The sequence below is a fragment of the Gobio gobio genome (assembly GCF_949357685.1).
Source record: "Gobio gobio genome assembly, chromosome: 15".
NCBI classification, from domain to species: domain Eukaryota; kingdom Metazoa; phylum Chordata; class Actinopteri; order Cypriniformes; family Gobionidae; genus Gobio; species Gobio gobio.
The window spans coordinates 7,600,811-7,622,813 of record NC_137108.1 but is presented as its reverse complement, the minus strand read 5'-3'; the positions used below and the strand labels follow the sequence as shown (position 1 = coordinate 7,622,813).

Here is a 22,003-nt window from a genome sequence, read left to right as displayed (position 1 = left end):
TGTGTTCCGAATATGAACGGAGGTCTGACGGGTGTCGAACGACATGAGGGTGAGTAATTAATGACAGAATTTTCATTTTTGGGTGAACTAACCCTTTAAGTAAGAAATCATTTTTTTCTTAAGAATGTTTGGCCCAGGCTGACTGACCTGTTTGGGAACTTGGCTGGAAGCAGGAGGAGGTGCCAGACCCAGCTGATGGTGGGTGTTGAGCCCAAAAGTGTAGACGTACCCCTCCTCTGTCAGAACGACAGTGTGATCTCGGGCCGCTGCAATCTGTGAGCAATGATGGGACAAAAGACCCTCCACCATTCGGGGAACCTTTGATGTGAACAGACACCAACTCTTAGAAAGCAGAAGCAGAAGCAGAAATATATGCGTTACCCCACACCAAAACAGCTTACCAGATATGTCTGTTCATCACCATGTCCAAGTCGTCCACCCTGGCCATGTCCACATGTGTACACCTGACCCTTCTGGGACAGGAAGACCGAGTGGAACTTACACAACACCACCTCAAAAGACACAGAAACACAACAATGTTGCCATCATCATCATCATCTTTCATGTTTGCACATGCATGCATGGTCCTCTTTCTGATATTTCAACTCATAAGCCACACTTATTTAGCACAATCATGTTTTTTTCAGCAAAAGATAAATAGAACTTTGCAAAAAAGGAAAATAAAGCTTTAAAAAAATAAAAATAAATAAAGGCTACTTGACAATTTGCATTTTACGTTATCATCCCACACAAGTTCAGAAATTTGGGTTTTAGCCAATAATTATCACTTCAATCATTTTCATTTTGCCTTTGTCAGTTTTTAGTAAGGTGGAATGCATCAAGGAATGAGTAACATTTGTGTAACATCCTGTATACCAGGGGTGTCCAATCCTACTCCTGGAGAGCCACTGTCCTGCAGAGTTTAGCTCCAACCCCAATTAAACACACCTGTACCAGCTAATCAAGGTCTTGAGAGGTGTTGAGACAAGTTGGAGCTAAACTCTGCAGGACAGTGGCCCTCCAGGACCGACTTTGGACACCCCTGCTGTATATTAAAGGGGTGGTAAAACACATTGTTTTGAAGGCTTGATTGTGTTTGTGGGGTGCACTGTAACATGTGTTAATGCTTCGTTTTTAAAAAAAAAAACATTATTTTTCATATATTTGACATTTATTCTACACTGCTCTGTCCCTCCTTGTAAAACGGTCTGATGCTTTCCGGGTTGTATGAAGCCAGTCCCTCAAAAATACGCAATGGGCTGAGATTGGTTAGCTGGCCCAGTGTGTTGTGATTCGCTAAACGCAGTGTATGTTTGTCGGAAACGTCACGCCCCTTACCTTACCGGTAGACTTTGCTTTGGTCAGCATTAGAAACGATGGCGTCAATAAAACCACACCAATCTGAGCCCGAATCAGACCCAGAACATTTTAGTGAAGATGATCGGCAGAACCTGTTCAGTCCTCAAGAGTAAAGACTGCGGATCTATAGTGATCGCTACTGAATGGCACTGTTACTTTTGTATTTTTAGAACGATTATAGCCAAATATCTGTCGCAAGAACTATTAACCCAAAACGAACACTAAACACTGGCTTTACTAGTAAGTTAGCCAAATCACACACAGAATCATGTTTAGCATGCCTGTAGATAAACAATACATAAAAGCTCTAATCAAAGAATCATTTACACTAATGCCAAGTTCGCTGTTGAGATTTTAACGTTAGTGTTTGTAACGATAGGTGTTCGTCGGATAACGTTAAGTATGAATAAGCATTTAACAGACTGGTTTGCAGAACAGTGTTGTCATCTGTTTACTTCCTTGCTACAACCCATTACAGGAAAACACATCGATGAAAAATAAATCAGACTTACAGGTTGTGGCCCGTAAACAGCTTCTGTTTGTAAATCCAGCTTTCAGGTCAAGCCGTTGTGCATATCCTGCATTGAACTCGCGAACATTGTGAAAGTTTCCCTCCGTGAAATGTGCTGCGGGAGCCCCGCGCGCGTCGTGCATTCCCATTCACACACTGGCAGTGTTTGTCTTATGCAGCTGACGTTGTGCAAATCCGGTGTTGAACTCGCGAACATTGTGAAAGTTTCCCTCCGTGAGATGTGCTGCGGGAGCCCCGCACGTGCCTGTTCCCTTCTGTCTCATGCACACGTGCATTTAACATGCTGTATGTTAAACGCTCTGCAACGCACCCCCGTCCCTATGAAGGCTGAACAAAGCAAGTACCCCAGACCTGCAATCCGGATGAAAATAACAGCGTTTCCTCGGCATCGCGGCAAAAACACTCCAGCCTAACTATACCACAACAGCGCCGCGATACAAAATGGCCTCACCCCCCCCCCCCTATTTAATATTCTCGGAGGAGGGGTTTATGTAAATATTGAGCCTGTTGATGTCACCAACCCTGGAGGAATGTGTGTAGTCGCCTACTGGCCGTTTGCTGTAGTTCTTAGAAACTGATTTCTTTAAAAGCAAATATCTCCCTTTGCTTTAAACTTTGAACGTTGTAACTTTGCAGATGTTGTTTATGCTCAAGCAGCAACATTACACGCTAGCTAAAGTTAGAATAGTGAAATCGTGGTTTACCACCCCTTTAATATGCCATCATCTGATCAATATGAAACCAGAATAAACTACAGTTCAAAAGTTCGGGGTCAGTAAGAACTTATGTTTTTTAAAGATTTCTCATATGCTCATTGAGACTGCATTTTTAATAAAATAAAACAACAGTAAAATAGTGAAATTACTAGTATAAATTAACTGTTTTCTATTGTAATATATTATATAATGTAATTTATTCCTGTGATCAAAGCTGAATTTTCAGCATCATTACTCCAGTCTTCAGTGTCACATGATCCTTCAGAAATCATTCTAATATGATGATTTGTTGCTCAAGAAACATTTCTGATTATTATTAATGTTAAAAACAGTTGGGCTGCTTCATATTTTCATATGATACGCTTATTTCAGGATTCTTTGATGAATAAAAAGTTCAAATGAACATTGTAAAGACATTTTATAATGTTACAAAAGATTTCTATTTCAAACAGTCACTTTTGATCAATTTAATGCATCACAATTTAATAAAAAGTAAAAATTTTACTTAGTTTTTAATTAGAAAAAAAGTACTGACCCCAAACTTCTGAATGGTAGTATATGTGGAATGACTGAAATAAATTAATGCATTAAATGCCTTTTTTATTTTGTCTTTCATTTCATAATTCTATTTTACCAAAAAAATAAGAATTGTTGTTGTCTGGCTATCACCAGACCAAGCTCAGTCTTTTAAGATTGAACATTAGTCTGGGGAGTCTGCTCTGTATTTTCTACTGCACAAGAGGTGTGATCAACGGGCATAGTTCAAATGACTCTGTACAAAATTGGATAGTCCTTCAACCAATCAGACCAATGATTCATCGCTTCTCTATCCGCCATTGTGTTAAACCCGCCAATAGCACGCCAGGTGGATAAGCCGGTTTGTGATTCGTCCCCGCAAATTTGTAACAGAAGCAGGATAGAAAGATGCACAGTCTAGTCTTGTTGTCATTACAAATTTGATCAAGATCCTTAGACAAGATGCTATGGTACTCAATCTGAAATTATTTTGGGAAGTACACTTGGGAGGTAAATTCATACACACAAACACACTTTCTGCTAAGTCACTGACTGATTCGGCAGCTTCAGTTTTAGACACAACCATTAAGACAAGCTGGTTAAATGTCACTGCAAAAATATCAAAGCAAGAGCAAAGAAAATGTTCACTTTTCTGAGCCATTTACGCAATGAAATTTAGACATCGTTTTTTAGACCAAATACTATTTGAGGCCACTGTAAATACAATAGACAAATTCATAGTGGTGAGATTATTGGTTGATTAAGAACTGAGACAGGAAAACTATGCCAGAATGAACCTGCTGTGTTGTGCTCATCATAAGGGCTTGACTTTTAGCCATGACAGCTCTGCCCTTTCTATGCAGAGCTTGCCAGCTCTGGATTGGCTCGGAGACGACTACAGCGGAGCAGGAGTGCCAGGGTCAACATCATCATTAATTTAACACACTCCTCAAGGCCAAAACAGAAGCAAGAGATGTTCTGTAGAGCGTCCAACCTCTGCGCCCAAAGAACTGACTGGCACCCGCTCTCACTCGCTGCCGTGCGCACGCATTCGCAGCGCTTATTTAATCTGCTGCTGTTATCCCTGAATGAATATTTTAATATTTAACTGAAAGCATCTGCAGAACAGCGTGGCAGGTCACAATGCGCTTTGGGGGCATTGGAGAGCTGATGAAAGGGTCGGGAAACAGGATCCGCCATCACAATGAGCACTGTAAAATTAAAGGACTGACCTGCACTTCAGAAATTAATCAGCCGACTGTAAGTACACACAACCGAACGAACAATGAAAAGTGTTTATGAAGTGTCTTTCCATAGGTGAGAAGCATCTCCAGAAGTTTCCCCATTATCCCAAATGGTTGACAGATTTGACTTACAATCACACTCGTAACCTTCTTGCTCTTCTCCTTTCAAAAATGCCCAAATCCCAAATGAAAGGCTGACAATGGGATCATGCAACACTACTGGATCACATTTCCCATCCACATATGAGCACATGTTGGTTATCCATCCATCCAAAATGGAAATGAGTCCCCGCTATGATCACGGAAAAAAGGGAAGCTTATACACCGTTAAAAGCACGATGTTGGCATGAGTTGAGCTTTCGGGATCAAGTATGCCATAGCAGTGACAATCACCAAAGTGCTCATGCACATCTGCTAAACGCCCGAGTTCCAACACAAAGAGCTTCTCTCCATCAGCAGTAACAGTTTTCATCCTCCAGGGCATTTGAGAACCATTTACAGAGAAACAAAGAGGTCCAAGCCTCCTCAGATGGTTTGCAAGGACCCTTGGAGATCTTTGTTTTGAAGGAGTTCCCCCGTGAGAAGCCTGTTATCAAGGCAACATTAGCACTAGCAGGTCCTGTTTTTAACCGTCGTCTCTTGTTGTCACACATGACCCTGGGGAGTTTTAGGCCCTGTTTGTATAAACCCTGAGGAACTACATTGCAGATGAGGGATTCTTAGCATTATGCGCCTCATCAGCAAAAATGTATCTAGATAGAAGTAATAATATGAAGAGAAGTTTGAGAGGGACCACATTGAGTATATCAGTCACCAAGAAATCAAAATAGACTTTGCAGTATTTATAATAAATGTATACTGTACCAGTGCACATCATCAATTTTTCTTTTTGTTTTCTTTTTTATTCATGCATCTCATAATCTGTCATGAAAATAAGTTCCCCTTCCTCTTGCAGTGGCCTCTCTTCTCTGATGATACGTTTACTGGCACCTCGAAGGCGGGTAAACCTGTCACTCACATGAGATCCACCAATAGCAAACCACACCATCCAATCAATTCCACATGGACAAAATCATATTTCGGCCTACATTTGGGCCCTATTTTGACTTGAGCCGATCCGATCTGAGCGAATGGTCTGAAGCGCATGGCACAGGTGCACTTAGGGTGTGTCCAAATCAACTTTTGCTAGTTTAACGACGGAAAAAAACAGTCAGCGCACCAGGCGCATGGTCCAAAAGGGTTGTACCTAGTGTCCTAATGAGTCATGGGTGTTTTGGGCGTAATGCGCAATAAACCAATCAGAGTCTCCTCTCCCATTCCCTTTAAAAGCTAGTTGCGCTCACACCACGGCAGATTCACTATTTACATGGAGGAATTTGTGATAGGAAAGACTGAACGCTTCTCCAGAGAGGAATCCTTTTATTTTTCATATTTAAAAATGTGTGTGTGCTGCTGCTGGTCCCTGTGTATGCTAATAAGCAGAGTGTACGTGCGTTGTGTACCCACCTATAGGTGCACATTACTAACATGCCCTTTAAATAACACAAACAATACTGTGTCAATGGCGCAGTCGTTTTCAGTTCCTCAAAATAGCAACGCACCAATAATGCGCCTGAACACACCTGGTTTTCAGACCAGGACCTGCATGGGCGAACAGATGGTTGCGAGGGCTTTTGCTATTTAAACAACCTGGCGCTGGACGTGAAAATGATAACTGCGTCAGGCTGAAACTAGCAAAAAACACTTGCGTCGCAATGTCGAGTATGCATTGAGTATGAGAGAGCCTGTAGTCTTGTTGCAGAAGCCGTTTCACTCAAATATACGTCACAATAGGGAAGAAAAGTCTAATCGCAACTTCCTTTTCATGAAGACTTTAATGAAAACTTTTGAACAAGTAAACGGAAAAAAACAAACAACAAATAGTTAAATTTTTAATTTAAAAAAAGGTAACTTTATTTTGATGGTCCACTTTAGACATTCTACTAACTATAAGTAACTTTGCAATTTGTCAACTAACTCTCATTAGAGTATTAGTAAAGTTTTTGCTTAATATCTGCTAAACGCAGTCACACCCAAATCTCCCAACAATCCTAGATAAAGTCCTGATTATCTTGATGGTTCTACAGACTCTCTCATCAGATTCTCCTGTGGTGAGGTCAGTTAGGAGTGAAGAACGTCAGGGGGGCCGCACCGATCTCAAATCGTAAAGTAGTAGTAGTAGCAGTAGTAGTAGTAGTAGTAGTAGAAGTATTTGAGTTTATTGCCATATCAGCATCATTGGATATTACATGGCAGGTACATATTAAACATTTTACAAAATAATATTATAAATACAATATCATGAAAACAAACACTCAAATCGTAAACATCCAACATCAGAAATCTGTTGTGTGAGGGGAACCCCGAGGACAAACAATCACACACTCTATAGATTGTCACATGAAACAAAACTATACCTAATCAGAAAGCGATGCTGATGGGAGACGGATGCATAACAAAACCTTTTCTTGTTTTCCACAAATTTTCTGTAAAAAGCAAGATTATTAGGAACACCATACTAATACTGTCTTTGACCCCCTTTCGTCTTCAGAACTGCCTTAATTCTACGTGGCATTGATTCAACAGGTGCTGAAAGCATTCTTTAGAAATGTTGGCCCATATTGATAGGATAGCATCTTGCAGTTGATGGAGATTTGTGGGATGCACATCCAGGGCACGAAGCTCCCGTTCCACCACATCCCAAAGATGCTCTATTGGGTTGAGATCTGGTGACTGTGGGGGCCATTTTAGTTCAGTGAACTCATTGTCATGTTCAAGAAACCAATTTGAAATGATTCTAGCTTTGTGACATGGTGCATTATCCTGCTGGAAGTAGCCATCAGAGGATGGGTACATGGTGGTCATAAAGGGATGGACATGGTCAGAAACAATGCTCAGGTAGGCCGTGGCATTTAAACGATGCCCAAGTGTGCCAAGAAAACATCCCCCATACCATTACACCACCACCACCAGCCTGCACAGTGGTAACAAGGCATGATGGATCCATGTTCTCATTCTGTTTACGACAAATTCTGACTCTACCATCTGAATGTCTCAACAGAAATCGAGACTCATCAGACCAGGCAACATTTTTCCAGTCTTCAACTGTCCAGTTTTGGTGAGCTCGTGCAAATTGTAGCCTCTTTTTCCTATTTATAGTGGAGATGAGTGGTACCCGGTGGGGTCTTCTGCTGTTGTAGCCCATCCGCCTTAAGGTTGTGTGTGTTATGGCTTCACAAATGCTTTGCTGCATACCTCGGTTGTAACGAGTGGTTATTTCAGTCAAAGTTGCTCTTCTATCAGCTTGAATCAGTCGGCCCAGTAATCCCAGTAATTGAGCAGATTGTGAAATACTCAGACCGGCCCGTCTGGCACCAACAACCATGCCACGCTCAAAATTGCTTAAATCACCTTTCTTTCCCATTCTGACATTCAGTTTGGAGTTCAGGAGATTGTCTTGACCAGGACCACACCCCTAAATGCATTGAAGCAACTGCCATGTGATTGGTTGATTAGATAATTGCATTAATGAGAAATTTAACAGGTGTTCCTAATAATCTTCTAGGTGAGTGTACATGTCAGCTTATTCTACTAAACCAAACCCTAACCTAACGGTCTACCACAGTTAACTAAAGCCCTATTCGGATGGGATTAGATTAACATGGAGAGTTGGGGTACAGTAATTATTACTAGAGCTTCTCAGTGATTTTAGTCCAGTCCGAATGGGTCATCTCAGTAATCATTACGGACAAAGTCAGTAAAGATTATGGCGACTTTTACCTTCTGGAAAAATGTCCGAAAAAATTACCTCAGGTAATACTAATCCAGTGTGAATAGACCTGCTGTAAATATATATATGTAAATATTAAAGTTTAAGTAAATATTCTGTGATTTCCTGTTTAAAGGCAGTTTTTGAAATATGGAGGCGCTTGAAAAAGCCTTCAGTTGCGTACTAGGCCGTGGGGCAAGTCTGTGGCAAACCTCAAATATTTACTGCTTACCATATAGATAAAAAAAGCACTTGTCAGAGGCACAAAACTTCTTTTAGCTTTGGGTAAGTGCCTAAACTGCCTATTACCAACAGAATCATTTTAATTAATAAATCGTGATTAATTAATTAATTAATTAATCAATACATGAGATTTCTTATCCTGTGCGAATTGGCCAATAATATTACAGATTACATTACTCCATCTACCCTTGAAAAACTAATCCCATCCGAATATGGCTTAATAAAAAATAAAGTGTAAAACAAAAAAACCCTAAAAAAGACTTTTACCTGCTTCACATAGATCCCAGACCTTGAAAACAAGTCCACGATCTCAGGATGGTGTCTGCTCTGCTGGTTTCCATGTCCAAGACTAAAATTTGTGTTGTTTCCCCAAGTGTACACTTCAGTAGGATCTGCGATGAGATCAGAACAAGAATACAAGTTAATGTTTGTCATCTGCTTGTTTTGACGCATTGAAAACTTTTTCCAAGTCCATTTCAAGTGAGAATACCATCTCAACAGCTGTTTATGAGCACTTTCATATCACACATTTAAGCTAAGCTTTTAATACTCAGTGTTTTTAATATGCTCACGGCATCCCGGACCCCAATATTTTAACACGATGAATCACTACCTGTCACGGAATGGAGATAAAGGTTAGGATCATGCTATTTCTGTAGCATCAGTATATATTAGCACCATTTGTTGTTTGCTTTTGGGATCTGATAAGAGTGCTGGACCTGGAAAAACAGTGACGTGCGACGTTTGCGACAGTGAAGTTTGGGTTTATTGATTTAAGGTTTAAGCCAAAAATAAACTCTCTCATTTTAAACTCTCTCTCTCTCTCTCCTCATGTCTTTCCAAACCAGCATTTAAAATGGTTCCTTATATTTCAATTGGAAGAATGTCCTTGCTGTTCTTTTCCACTGAATGAAAGTAGTCAGTGACCAGGGACTGTGAAGCGTCCCAAGTACTGCGAGATTGTCAAATATCATTCACGCGCTTACACTTATATGAACTTGAAGCATAAAGATGCAAAACACCAGTTTTGACAACAATGAAACCAAACACCATTATTCTGACAGGTTTCATAACAGGATGCCATGCATCTAGCTTGAATATGGAAAAGTGCCATGGCTAAAAATAAAATATTTATATAAAATGACAAAATGAACTTCTGTCATGTTTTGTCATTATTTTTGGAGCATGACAACCACTGGTCAGTTCTAACTTTGTTTTTTTAACAAAGAATCAGACAGGTTGGGAACCATATGAGGATCAATAAATAAGGACAGAATTGAAAGGTTTTATTGTTATAAATACTACATTAACACTGGTACAATTATAAATATAAGGAAGGCCATTAAACCCATTGTAATTACCAGAGTTCTGGAACACAACATGAGCTGGGCGGTCCTTCATGGTGAGGTCGAGGACAGAAAGACCCTCCTTGTCCTGGATGGACAGTACTCCACCATGCTGGAACACAAAGATGCATGGACCAATGAAATACAGCAATGCAAACCAATAGAACGGGGTGGAAAAGATAATGTGATTCCCGTTCCACAGTCCACTGGGTTTCAGAATCAGTTTTCAACAGTGATTGAATAATAACCCAGGCCATTTAATCAGGCATTATCTTCTTATTTTGAGATTATTGGCCTAAAATGATAATTCCCACTTGGACAAATTAACAGAAGTGTTATATTTCTTATGTGACAGTTTCCGAATCGACCAGCTTTGCATGCAAATGCACGTTTTTGGTTTTCAGTCCATATTTTAAAAAGGTGAGAAATTTAAAAAATGTTCATTAAATGTATTTAATTGCTTTAAAATGTATATTGGCATTATACTGGCCATCGGTCACCCTTCTCTCTAATATTGGCACTGGTTTAAAGGTCAACCAATAGTGGATTTTACCGATAATGAGAACTAAGTTGGTCCACACTGGCCGATAACTGATCGTTTTTAAAATGGATACGGAATGAAAGAAAAAAAACACAACACACTTAAAGTAGTGCTGAGCTTCATTACAAAAATTGAAAAACAGTACTGAACCATGAAAATGTACTGTGCTTTTAAAATATTAATGTATTAAATTACACCTTGATCATTAAGTTAGTTTATAGTGCATTAACTAATGTTAAGAGCAGTGTTGGGGAGTAACTTACATGTAATTAGATTACATAATTAGGTTACAGTTTCTGAGAAGAAAAAAAAATAATTTAATTAGCTACTTATACAAATTTTAATAATTACAAAGGGGGTTACATCTGAATATTTTCTGTAAAAAGCTAGGATATGTTGAATGATATTCATTTGTTGCTTTCCCTGTTCACAATGCCTGCTGCTATTTAAAGGGCGTTTAATAACCCACATTCCCGCTGAATATGGAAGCTCATGGGTAGCAATTTTGGTACTGGTTCTATCACTGACAGACACGCATAATCTTCAGGAACATTGATATTTCTCTGTTCTTGCGCCACTTCATTTGTCAGTAAATGCCTCTTAATAGCTCTGCTGCCAGCCGCCATGTTTCCAACACCTGGTCCTGCCTTAATGCAAAGGTTGACGGGGCGGAGACTTGATCGGCTCGGATTGCATTTTCAAACCCATTAAACTCTGCGGACCCTGTACAGAATGACATCATCAAGTATCTACTTTATATGTTAAATGTCTGTGGAGGAGCTCGGACCTCATATGTGGTACCATTTGAAAGCTTAGAGTCTCTACTTTCTGGAGACATGCATCACTTTGGCAATTGTTTTACACAAAGTAACTTATTTACACTAAATTACTCTGGAACCATTTCGGCCTTCCCAAATGTAAAAGCTTCCCATACACACACAGTCGTCTAAATACAAAATGTTGCATTTCCTCCCATTTGATTACATCCTGCATACAACATGATACAGACAAAATATTTTTTTTCCAGTATTTTCTGGAATCTAGTGGAAACAGCCCAAACTGTCTGCAGGGTGCTCGAGCACACAGGGCCTGAGTTACACACTTTCAAAAATGAATTTATAGCCAATTTATTTTTTAAAGCGCCTCTCTTTTGGGGAGGTGGATTATTACAGCTCAGGCAACATATACTTGCATGTTTATCACTTTTAGCAGTGGTTTATGAAACTTCAAAGGGTTTCCTTTAAAATTACACCAAAATTGTGTATTTAGACCACTGTATGTGTGTATGAGAAGCTTTTCAATTTGGGTAGGCGAAATCCAGGCGGAAATGGTCCCAGATCTTAAGTAGTTAATGAAAATCGCAAGTATCTTAACTGTGAGTGTAAATGCAATTAAGAAAGATAACATTTAAATGATAATTTTGCTAAATTTTTGCTTGAACATGTTAAACACATCTAATAACTTCATTTTAATTTTAAATTTGCAACTTATAAAACGTTTAAATATGTTTATATTTTATGTTAAAACTAGTGTAGGAAAGAGCAAATGTAAATTATATTCAATTTGAATCATCATTTTGCTCCAAATGTTGCACACATGGTATGGAAAATGTAATTTAAATACTGAAATGCAATGCCATTTTACATTGCAAATTGCTACTCATGAGCTTTCCGACAGGTTGTAGCCTAAAGCTTTCAACTATGGGAGTTGCCACCATGACAAGTGATAAAAATGTGTTCCAGTGCAGGAAATTAGAAAAGTAATCAAATGTAATCAGTTATATTACTTTAATAAAGTAATCAAAATAGTTACTATTATTACACTTATAATTGCACTTATTGCATTTTAAATAGGGTAACTTGTAATCTTCAACCTACATTTCCAAAGTAACCTCCCCAACACTGGTTAAGAGATACAACTTTAAAATGTAAAAATCTATTAGTATGTTGAAATCAACAATACTTTTATTTAGTTAATGTTACAAGTGGATATTATTATATTCCAATACAATGTTCATCGCTGTTTTAAATCCGCATCTGAAGTGTCCCGCTCTGAGCAGCGCGCAGTCTCACGTCAAAACAAACTCCACGAGGCCGTTCTCGTCCTGAATAATGACAGCGTACCATTCTGGACACAACCCGCAAAAACTATCGGTATGGACTTTTGCAAAAATACCAATTATTCCAGCAATTAGTTATCGTGCCGATTAATCCGCAAAACCGTTCAATCGGTCAAGCTCAACATAGGTTAAAACTAGGGATGTTAACCGATGACCGTTTGACCGATGGTTGACCGTATCAACGTTAACCGATCAAAGTTGTCGGTTAAAAAAAAAAAAGTGATCTCTAAATTAGGCTATTATAGACAGTGGACTAAACGCTACTACAGTTAGCCATCTCATTCCAAAATCTTTTTGTGTGAAGTGAACAAATCCCTCACACTCATTTTTTCATAACTCGACTGTTTGTACTTAATAAACCAATAAAAACATTTGGCAAGAGGTACACCGTTTGGGTTTGCGCGCTCACAAGGTTTGCGGTTAGAGCCAGGGCAGACGACAGTATGAAGCATGCAAAGAAAAGTAGTGTGTGGGACCATTTCACCAAAAAGCACGACACAGATTTAAGATGCAACTTGTGTGATACAGTGCTTAATTAGAAGGCACACAGTGAGTTAGACCTGCCTTGGCCGGTGCGTCTTTTACGCATTCTGAAGGTGCCGGTTTTATCCATTGGCTTTATCGTGTTGCAGTCTATTAGACAACATTCCGCATAAGATGGGCTTACATTTGGAAATATATTCCATCTACATTTCAGTGGTAACACATAAGGTGTTGATCATCATCTTTCTTTATTATTGTTAGCACTACCTCGAACTAAAGCGGCGTCTCTTCGGAGCTGTCATTTTCTTAAATGAGCCGCGGCAATGTTTCAAATGAGCTTCTAACGCTAGATAAATGCCTTTATTTTCAACGCGATCACCTTGTACCCAAACCATTTCGAAACTAAGGAGCCATTTGTCCTCCGATTACAAACAAGCTCCTCGGCGCCGCGTTTGCGGGACATATGTTTCGCGCTGTAGGGGATTTTAAAAAAGTGACGTGAGTGGAAGGCAGGCGGCGGCGCCGGGACAGTGTGTGTGTGAGAGCGGGAGGCAGAGCGGCAGAGGGATGCGACAGAGCTGCGAAATTGCAGGCGCGGCTCGCCGCTGTTATTTCAAATAGCGCAGCATATTTTAAACTAATCGGTTAACCGGTTTCAACCGGTTAATGAGGCTCGGTGGTCGGTCAAGAAAATGTTTAGTTTTCGCCATCCCTAGTTAAAACATTCATATTAAAGGGTTAGTTCACCCAAAAATTAAAATTCTGTCATTAATTACTTACCCTCATGTCGTTCGACACCCGTAAGACCTCCGTTCATCTTCAGAACACAAATGAAGATATTTTAGTTGAAATCTGATGGCTGAGAAAGGCCTCCATTGGCACAATGGCACGGGTCACTCTCAAGACCCTTAAAAGGTACTAAAGACGTCGTTACTAAAGAAGTCCATCTCACTACAGTGGTTCTAAAATAACTTTATGAAGCGGCGAGAATCGTTTTTGTGCGCAAAAAACCCTAAATAACGACTTATATAGTGATGACGATTTCAAAACACGGCATCATGAAGATTCGAAGCGTTATGAATCAGCGAGTCGATTCAGCAGTTTGAATTTCAGCAGTTTGGCGGTTTGACACGCGAATCATGATTTGACTCACTGATTCATAACGCTTCGAAGCTTCATGATGCCTTGTTTTGAAATCGTCATCACTATGTAAGTCGTTATTTAGGGTTTTTTTGCACACAAAAACTATTCTCGCCGATTCATAAAGTTATTTTAGAACCACTGTAGTGAGATGGACTTTGTAACGATGTCTTTAGTATCTTTTAAGGGTCTTGAGAGTGTAAAGTGCCATTGTGCCAATGGAGGCCTTTCAGAGCCATCGGATTTCAACTAAAATATCTTCATTTCTGTTCCGAAGATGAATGGAGGTCTTACGGGTGTCCAACGACATGAGGGTGAGGAATTAATGACATAATTTTCATTCCTGGGTGAACTAACCCTTTAAAACATTCATATTAATGAAGCAGTTCTCACCTTGATGAGCGTCATAAGGCAGTGAATTTGCCCGTAGAAGGCGCTGCGGTGAAGTGCGGTCCACCCAGACTCCTTGTCCTTTGCCAGCATGTCGGCATGTTTACAGTCCAGAAGCCACTGAAGCAGGTCGCGCTTACCCAGCGAGGCAGCGAGGTGCAGAGCCGTGCGTCCAAACTCATCCCGCAGGGTAGCCGCGTTGTGACAGTGGACAGACAGGTAGCTCCGCAGACACCCCTCTGAACCGCTGGTCAAAGCGGATATCACTTCATCAGCGTGCCTTTCAGAACGGCACTTTGGTGTGCAGTCTGGGATTCCCAGACTCATTTTGGCTTCCCTCAAGCGGAGTTACAACCCCAGAGTAATCCAAAAACACTCGCAAGCTTGAGCTTAAACTTTCTATCAAATACTTTCTCAAACAGCTGCAATAAATTAAGGAGAAAAAAATGAAAACACAGGGAATATGTTCAGCCTTACTGTGAATTTAGGGCGCTAGACTTGTGCATGTGTTACGGTTCCACGGCACCCTAGCGGCCCCAGAGTGAAGATCTACCTCATCTCAGTCCACCATGTCAGCAACACATTCAACAAAACCTTTGGAACAATCATTTGCATCAAAGAAAATACACATTTTTCTGTACAAAAATCATACAAATATAATCCAGTTGACTCAAAAATAAGTTAACTTGTGATATGTGTTTCGTATTTTACAAAAGGCAAATCCTTCAGTTCTTTGCACTGTCCATTCAAAGAGTCCACCAACTTTGAGGGGAAAGATTCCTTCCCCCCAAAACTCTCCACCATTTAAGCCTCCATAATTGCAAAAGGTGCCTGAAAAGAGAAAATGGATTTCGGATTAATATCAACTTCATATCCCAAAAACTGAAATTAAGCTGCACATCATATGAATGAACGATAGGTCGATAGGCATGTGATTGAACTTGAGTAACCGCTGATGACGCTATTAATAAAAACACAAACGATGGGAATTGCGACTAGAGGCTAAAGTTTGATGTTTGGCTTGAGAAGCATGAACCTCGAGCCAAGACTCGAACTCGGGTCGCCTTGTGCACAGCTGCGGCATATGACACAGCGCTGCCCACAAGGCTATTGTTCTTACATAACAGCTTATTTTTATCAGTTCTTTTGTCTATGGGTCGCTATATTCCTTACGGATTTCTCCAGATACAGATAAAGTAGCACAGTACAGATTACATTTATTCAAATGCATTAGTGAGAGAGCGATTGTGTGTGAATTAGTCCTACCTGGCACCGTTTCTCTACTAACAGTGAAGCTGTGGGTTTTACTTACTTCAAAAAGAAAGAAATATATGACAGAACTTTTCAATTTGAGCGCGATCTGTATGTGATATGTGAGCTACTGTCCATATGTGTGTGTGTGTGTGTGCACGCATGTTACAATGTAGCACATTAGTTTAGAACTTACCTGTACAATAAACAGTTTAAAACATGCATTCACCTGATGAATATTGAGTATCCAGACGGTAGTTTGTGGAGTGCTCTCAGTCATTTTAACTAGTGTTCGACCGAAATTGCCCAATGGCTGATATATATGGCTACTGTATATATTGCAAGAAAAAGTATGTGAACTGCTTGCAGAATCTGTGAAAATGTGAATAATTTTAACTAAATAAAATAGATTATACAAAATGCATTTAGTACTGTCCTGAATAATTTACATTTTAAAAAAAAGTTTACATTATAGCCCACAAAAATAGCTGAATTTATTAAAATGACTCCGTTCAAACGTTTATGAACCATTGATTCTCAATACTGTGTCGTTCCCTGATGATCCACGGCTGTTTTTTTGTTGTCTAATGGTTGTTCTTGAGTCCCTTGTTTGTCTTGAGCAGTTAAACTGCCCAACGTTCTTCAGAAAAATCCTCCAGGTCCTGCACATTCTTCAGTTTTCCAGCATCTTTTTCATATTTGAACCCTCTCCAGCAATGACTGTATGATTTTGAGATCCATCTTTCCACACTGAGGACAATTGAGGGACTCAAACACAACTATTAAAACAGGTTGAAACATTCACTGATGCTCCAGAAGGAAACACAATGCCTTAAGCTGGGGGGTTAAAACTTTTGAACAGGATGGAGATGTTTCCAAATGTTTCTTATTTTGTTTAAATATCTTTTTTTTTCATGTAGTACTGCCCTTCAGAAGCAACAGAAGATGCTTGCATGTTTTCCAGAAGACAAATTGAGTACAATTTTCCTTGATCTTCAAATTCAATAAGTTTCGCCCCCCCCAGGCTCAGGACAAACAAGCGACTCAAGAACAACCATCAGAAAACAACAAAACAGCCGTGGATCATCCAGGGAACGACACTCAGTATTAAGAATTAATGGTTCATAAACTTTTGAACGGGGTCATTTTAATAAATTCAGCTTTTTTTTTGTCTTGTGGACTATATGTAAACATTTTTTATGTAAAATATCGTTTCCAGGACAGCTCTAAATAAACAATAACATGCATTTTGTATGATCTCTTATTTAGTTAAAATTATTCACATTTTCTGCAAATGGTTCACATACTTTTTCTTGCCACTGTAATATATATATATATATAAGCCATTGGGCAATTTCTGTCGAACACTAGTTAAAATGACAAATAAATGCATACTCTGAGAGCACTACACAAACTATGTTTGTCTATACCATCTGGATACTCAACATTGATGGGGTGAATGCATTTTAAACAGTCACCTGTTATTCATTTGATTAAAACATGCATTTAGTTTACACTTTACAGGTAAGTTCTAAACGAATGTGCTGCTACATTGTAACATGCGCGCACACACACACACACACACACACACACACACACACACACACACACACACACACACACACACACACACATGAAGTAGCGATGCTGGGAGCAGGGAAATCTATTTTGAGCACCTTATTTTATTAATGAAATGACTATATTTGGCGCCAGCACATCGATTCTCGTATCGCATGGAGAAGGACAACAATATATTGCCCTATCTATTGTTCCACTCCTATTGTTGATTGTGCGTAACTGCAAGGTTTGTGAAATAATATATATATTTTTTATATATCAGATATTCAAAAGATTTGTTTAAATTATATAAATGTGTATTTGCTGAATGCTGACCGTATATGAGAAATTATTCAAGTGTTTGCCATTCTATTACTAATAATATAAAAAGCAAACGCTATAACACTTTTCCGTATGTTTACTTTCTTTGTTTAACAGAACAACTATTAAACAGAGATGGTAAACTAGTGAAGACGGAGAATGGGAGCTCTGTGTGCTCAGTTCTCAACTGATACATCAGCCAAACAGAAAAATGCTGATATTTAAAGAACGCCAAATATCGGCCGACCACTCATTTTAACTGATAGAAATGGAGTGTAACATAGATTGGGTGGGGCTATGTTTTTTTTTAATGTTTGATCGTGATTTCTACGAAAAAGTCTGATGTAGATAGAAAATATATAGCACAATAAGTCAGAACAGTCTGAAGGTCTTCTGCAAGGCGGCCATGTTGTTAGAGTCAAAATCACATGATCAGCGACTACAACGTCAAGCCTAAAGCATCATGGCAGAGCATTAAAGGTGCAGGAAGCGATTTCTGAGAAACACTGTTGAGAGTGGATTGGACCGAGCACCAAAACACACTTGTAGCCAATCAGCAGCAAGGGGCGTGTCCACTCATGAGGGGGGAGGTGCCTGTGTTGCATAGCACGTTTGTGAATTTGGGGGCGGAGCCATCAAGATAGAAGTGTGATCATTTTGGGTATATAGGGCGTGCATGTTTTGGTGATTATAAATATAAACAGCGTTTCTCAGATATCACTTACTGCAACTTTAAAGTCGACAAGTCTGTGCAAGCTCTACATCATACAAATCACTTCTGTTGTGCCTATATTTGTGCATTAAAAAAAAAATTATTTGATTTAATCTAATTTAATGATGTAAAATACAAAATATGAGTAGGTGTTTCTTCAATTATGGACACTTTTTGGCCCTGTAGATTTTTAGAAAAACTTGCTTTTAAACTCACTAGTTCGTCCACAAACAGTATCCAGCAGTGAACTTTGTAGCACTTAATACCATAGAAATAAAATGTACTAATTATTATTAATTTGATGGTCATACTTTAAAGGTGCACAGTTTGAATTGTAGCGGCATCTAGTGGTGAGGTTGTGAATTCACTCTTTGCCAGGAGTTTGATTGACAGGCGATCTGACCAATCATAATCCCCCATCCGCCGAATCCGCCATTTTTGTCTGACAAAGCAGTCAAGAGAGTTCGTAGATTAACGTTGGTGGACCTGAACTTGAAAAACGGTGTGTACTGACGTCTTTCCGCATTTGAAACAACATTCCTTCTGAATTTCATTCATGTTTATTTAATACTGTAAATTAACTAGAAGAGATGATCGGTTCACGAGCAGCTTTAACTGAGGCGCTACAGTGACCTGTCACCACACATTAAAGAGCCACAAAACGGTATTTATCGTTTACATTTCTATAAAAAAAAAAGACAAAATGCTAGAGTTGAGACTTTGTTTCATATTAAAAGTAACCTGTAGTATCCTCTCTTTGCTCTGAGATGTGTTTTTCACTGCGTGGGAACATGTGTGTGGTGTGAGAGCACATAGAGAAGCTACGGTGGCTGACGCAGGACAAAGATGTCGTCGTTGGAGAGAGCGGAGATTAGCTAGCGCTCTGTAGAGCAGTATGTCCGTTTAGGGCTACCGTAGAAACATGACGGCACAAAATGGCGACTTCACTGTAAAGGGGACCCGCGGTGTGTGTGTGTGTGTGTGTGTAGATAGAAATTAGGGCTGTGCAATATATCGAAATATCGCAAATGTACATTTCGCAATATGCATATCGCAAGGGTACGCAATATCTGAATGATCTTAGGCTACTTCAACATTGTGAAAAGTGTACGTTTTAGGTTGACGCATATAGCAGAGAATAGACTGAGCACACGACTTTTACTAATGTGACTTGCTTGACGTTAAAAAGAGTTATTAAACGCAATAACTTGCGAAAAACATCTTCTTGCAGCCTCGCGCTGTCTGACACACACACCGAAACGTGCGCACAAGCCGTTCTTTTTTTCATGTCTTGTTACACACTTGAACTGTCAAATACACACACAGATATGTCAAAACGGCTGTCTTGATGAGTGTTCATGTAAACACAGTCGGTTATGCTTTAAGTGAACGATATCAGTTGGGGAAAGAAATAGATTTTACACACTTAAAGCAATATCGTATATCGCGTTATTTAACTAGGATATTGCATATTTCTTCAATATCACACAGCCCTAATAGAAATGGCTCATTCTAAGATAATAAAAACATAACGGTTCATTATGTAAGGTCTTTATACACAACTGAAAACACAGTTATGTCAATAGATCCTCAAAAATATTACACACTGCACCTTTAAGATTAGGTCTGTTCATATATATATATATATATATATATATATATATATATATATATATATATATATATATATATATATATATATATATATATATATATATATATACATATATATATATAAAGAATAAAAAGGCATTTTAGAAGTAGTAAGTAAGTAAATAAATGGCAGAATGATGCGTGACCTTGACAAACAAAAACAAAAAAAGTTAAATCTGTTAACAAATACTAAAAATAATAAAAAGTACACATAGTTAAAGAAACAGCCCAGCATTATCAAGAGCCACACTTGGGCAGAGCAGTTTGACACCTTCCAAATCCATCAGCTAAATATGGCTTCAGTCTTACTGCATCCGTTTCTAGATATTCAATAACTTTGTGATCCCAAATCAACAAATGCAATACTTTTAAATACGTCGTCAGTTGAAGCCGTTTGTTTACATTTTGAAACCGCAAACCTCTCACTCACTCCATGTAATGTCAGTCAGGGACACGCTACGCACTCATCAAGCTTTAATATGTGTAATATTTAATACAGCACGAGCAGATCGTGTACATTAATAATAGGTGACATGAGATCCGTCATGAAGCCTGTCCTGAGTCACTGACACATCATCATCATCATCAGTTTATGAACCATATTGGGCTGAACGATGTACTGAATGACTGCCAGATTGAAAGACAACGCGCTAATATCTCTCACTCACCTGACGCTAGTTGAAAGAAAAGGCCATGTTTGTGTTTTCCCCTATGCGACAGATCCAGAGGAACATGTTTAAAGGTGTTTTGTGGATATGTTGCAGCAGAGATAGTCAGTTAAGTAAGATCTAGAGGTGGAGGGAGGCACACAAGAGTAAACCGAATTCTGATTGGCCCCTCAGACATGTATCCTTACATTTCATTGGGCAATTCAACTTGAAGCCTTGCATCGTTATTTGTGATTGGACAGATCGGCGTGTAAACGACTTAACAATCTATAACTAGTCTTGCGCTTGTGACACAAATCTTAATGCGTTATTTATGGCTTGTTAGACGGACTCCACTTGCCAGTGACATAGCGAGTTGGCATGGGAGTCCCCTCTCTTGCGTCAGCGCTGTGGGGGCGGGGCGTACGGGGCATACCTTCCACAGAGTCACGTGACTTTATAATACGTCACCCAGGAAAACAATAGTTTTTTGTTGTTGTTTTTTTAAAAGATAATTGGTATGCCTTTTTAAGAATTAAATCTTTCAATTGTTTTAATTCTGCCTCGCATGAATAATCGTGTAAAAAATTACAAGTAGTGATAATGACATTTTTTTTTCTTTTACATTATTTTGTCTTTTATTATGCAAATTAAACACAAACAGACGTATTAAACACATGTAGTACCCTGCCCTTGTATTTCGGCCACAGTAAAACTTAATTTAGGTGAATTCATGTTGATTAGGACACTTTTTCCCAGTCATCTCAATCGCAAAAAGTGTCCCAATCAACCCTGAATTAAATTAAGTTAATGTACTCGTGTGGTTTTACATCAAAATGTGTTATTCGTTTATTTACTTGTACACTAAAGCATCATCTTATACTTTTTTATTGTAGTATGTTTATTAATTAAAATTCATTGAACTCGAAGCTTCAGTACTTATCCAATACCTTGCCCGTTATGGTCAAATGTTATGTTGTTTATTTGTTATATATCAAAACTATATTTAGTTATTTAAGTGAATGTAGCTACTCGTGTGGTTTTACATTAAATGTGTTACTAGCTTATTTACCTGTACAATCTGAAACATCATCATTCTTACACTTTTTGTTTTGTTTATTAGGCTATGGTTATTTAAATAACATTAAACTCGAAATAGTACCTCTTCAGTACTGGCTAGTACTTTGCCCGTTATCCTCAATACCCGGTGTTTATTTATTATATCAAAACTATATGTAATTTAAGTGAATGTACTCGTGTGGTTTTACATCAAATGTGTTACTATTAGTTTCTGAAACATCATCATTCTTACACTTTTTTTGTGTTTATTATGGTTATTTAAATATCATTAAACTCGAAATAGTACCTCAGTACTGGCTTATAGTACTTTGCCCGTTATCCTCAATACCCGGTGTTTATTTATTA

At 38.8% G+C, this 22,003-nt stretch overlaps 1 protein-coding gene across 1 annotated transcript in view; it reads right to left on the bottom strand.

Moving 5' to 3' along the window:
- The window catches only part of ibtk (inhibitor of Bruton agammaglobulinemia tyrosine kinase), a 55,501-nt gene extending 34,760 nt beyond the window's left edge, over positions 1-20,741 (bottom strand). The window contains exons 1-6 of the mRNA XM_079836538.1: positions 20,600-20,741; positions 14,441-15,268; positions 9,780-9,876; positions 8,686-8,810; positions 402-512; positions 148-318 (exon numbers count right to left, since the gene is read on the bottom strand). Coding sequence (XP_079692664.1) covers positions 148-318; positions 402-512; positions 8,686-8,810; positions 9,780-9,876; positions 14,441-14,764 — 828 coding nt within the window. The 5' untranslated portion in view covers positions 14,765-15,268; positions 20,600-20,741. The remainder of the gene's footprint in view (positions 1-147; positions 319-401; positions 513-8,685; positions 8,811-9,779; positions 9,877-14,440; positions 15,269-20,599) is intronic.
- Between the last annotated feature and the right edge of the window lie 1,262 nt (positions 20,742-22,003).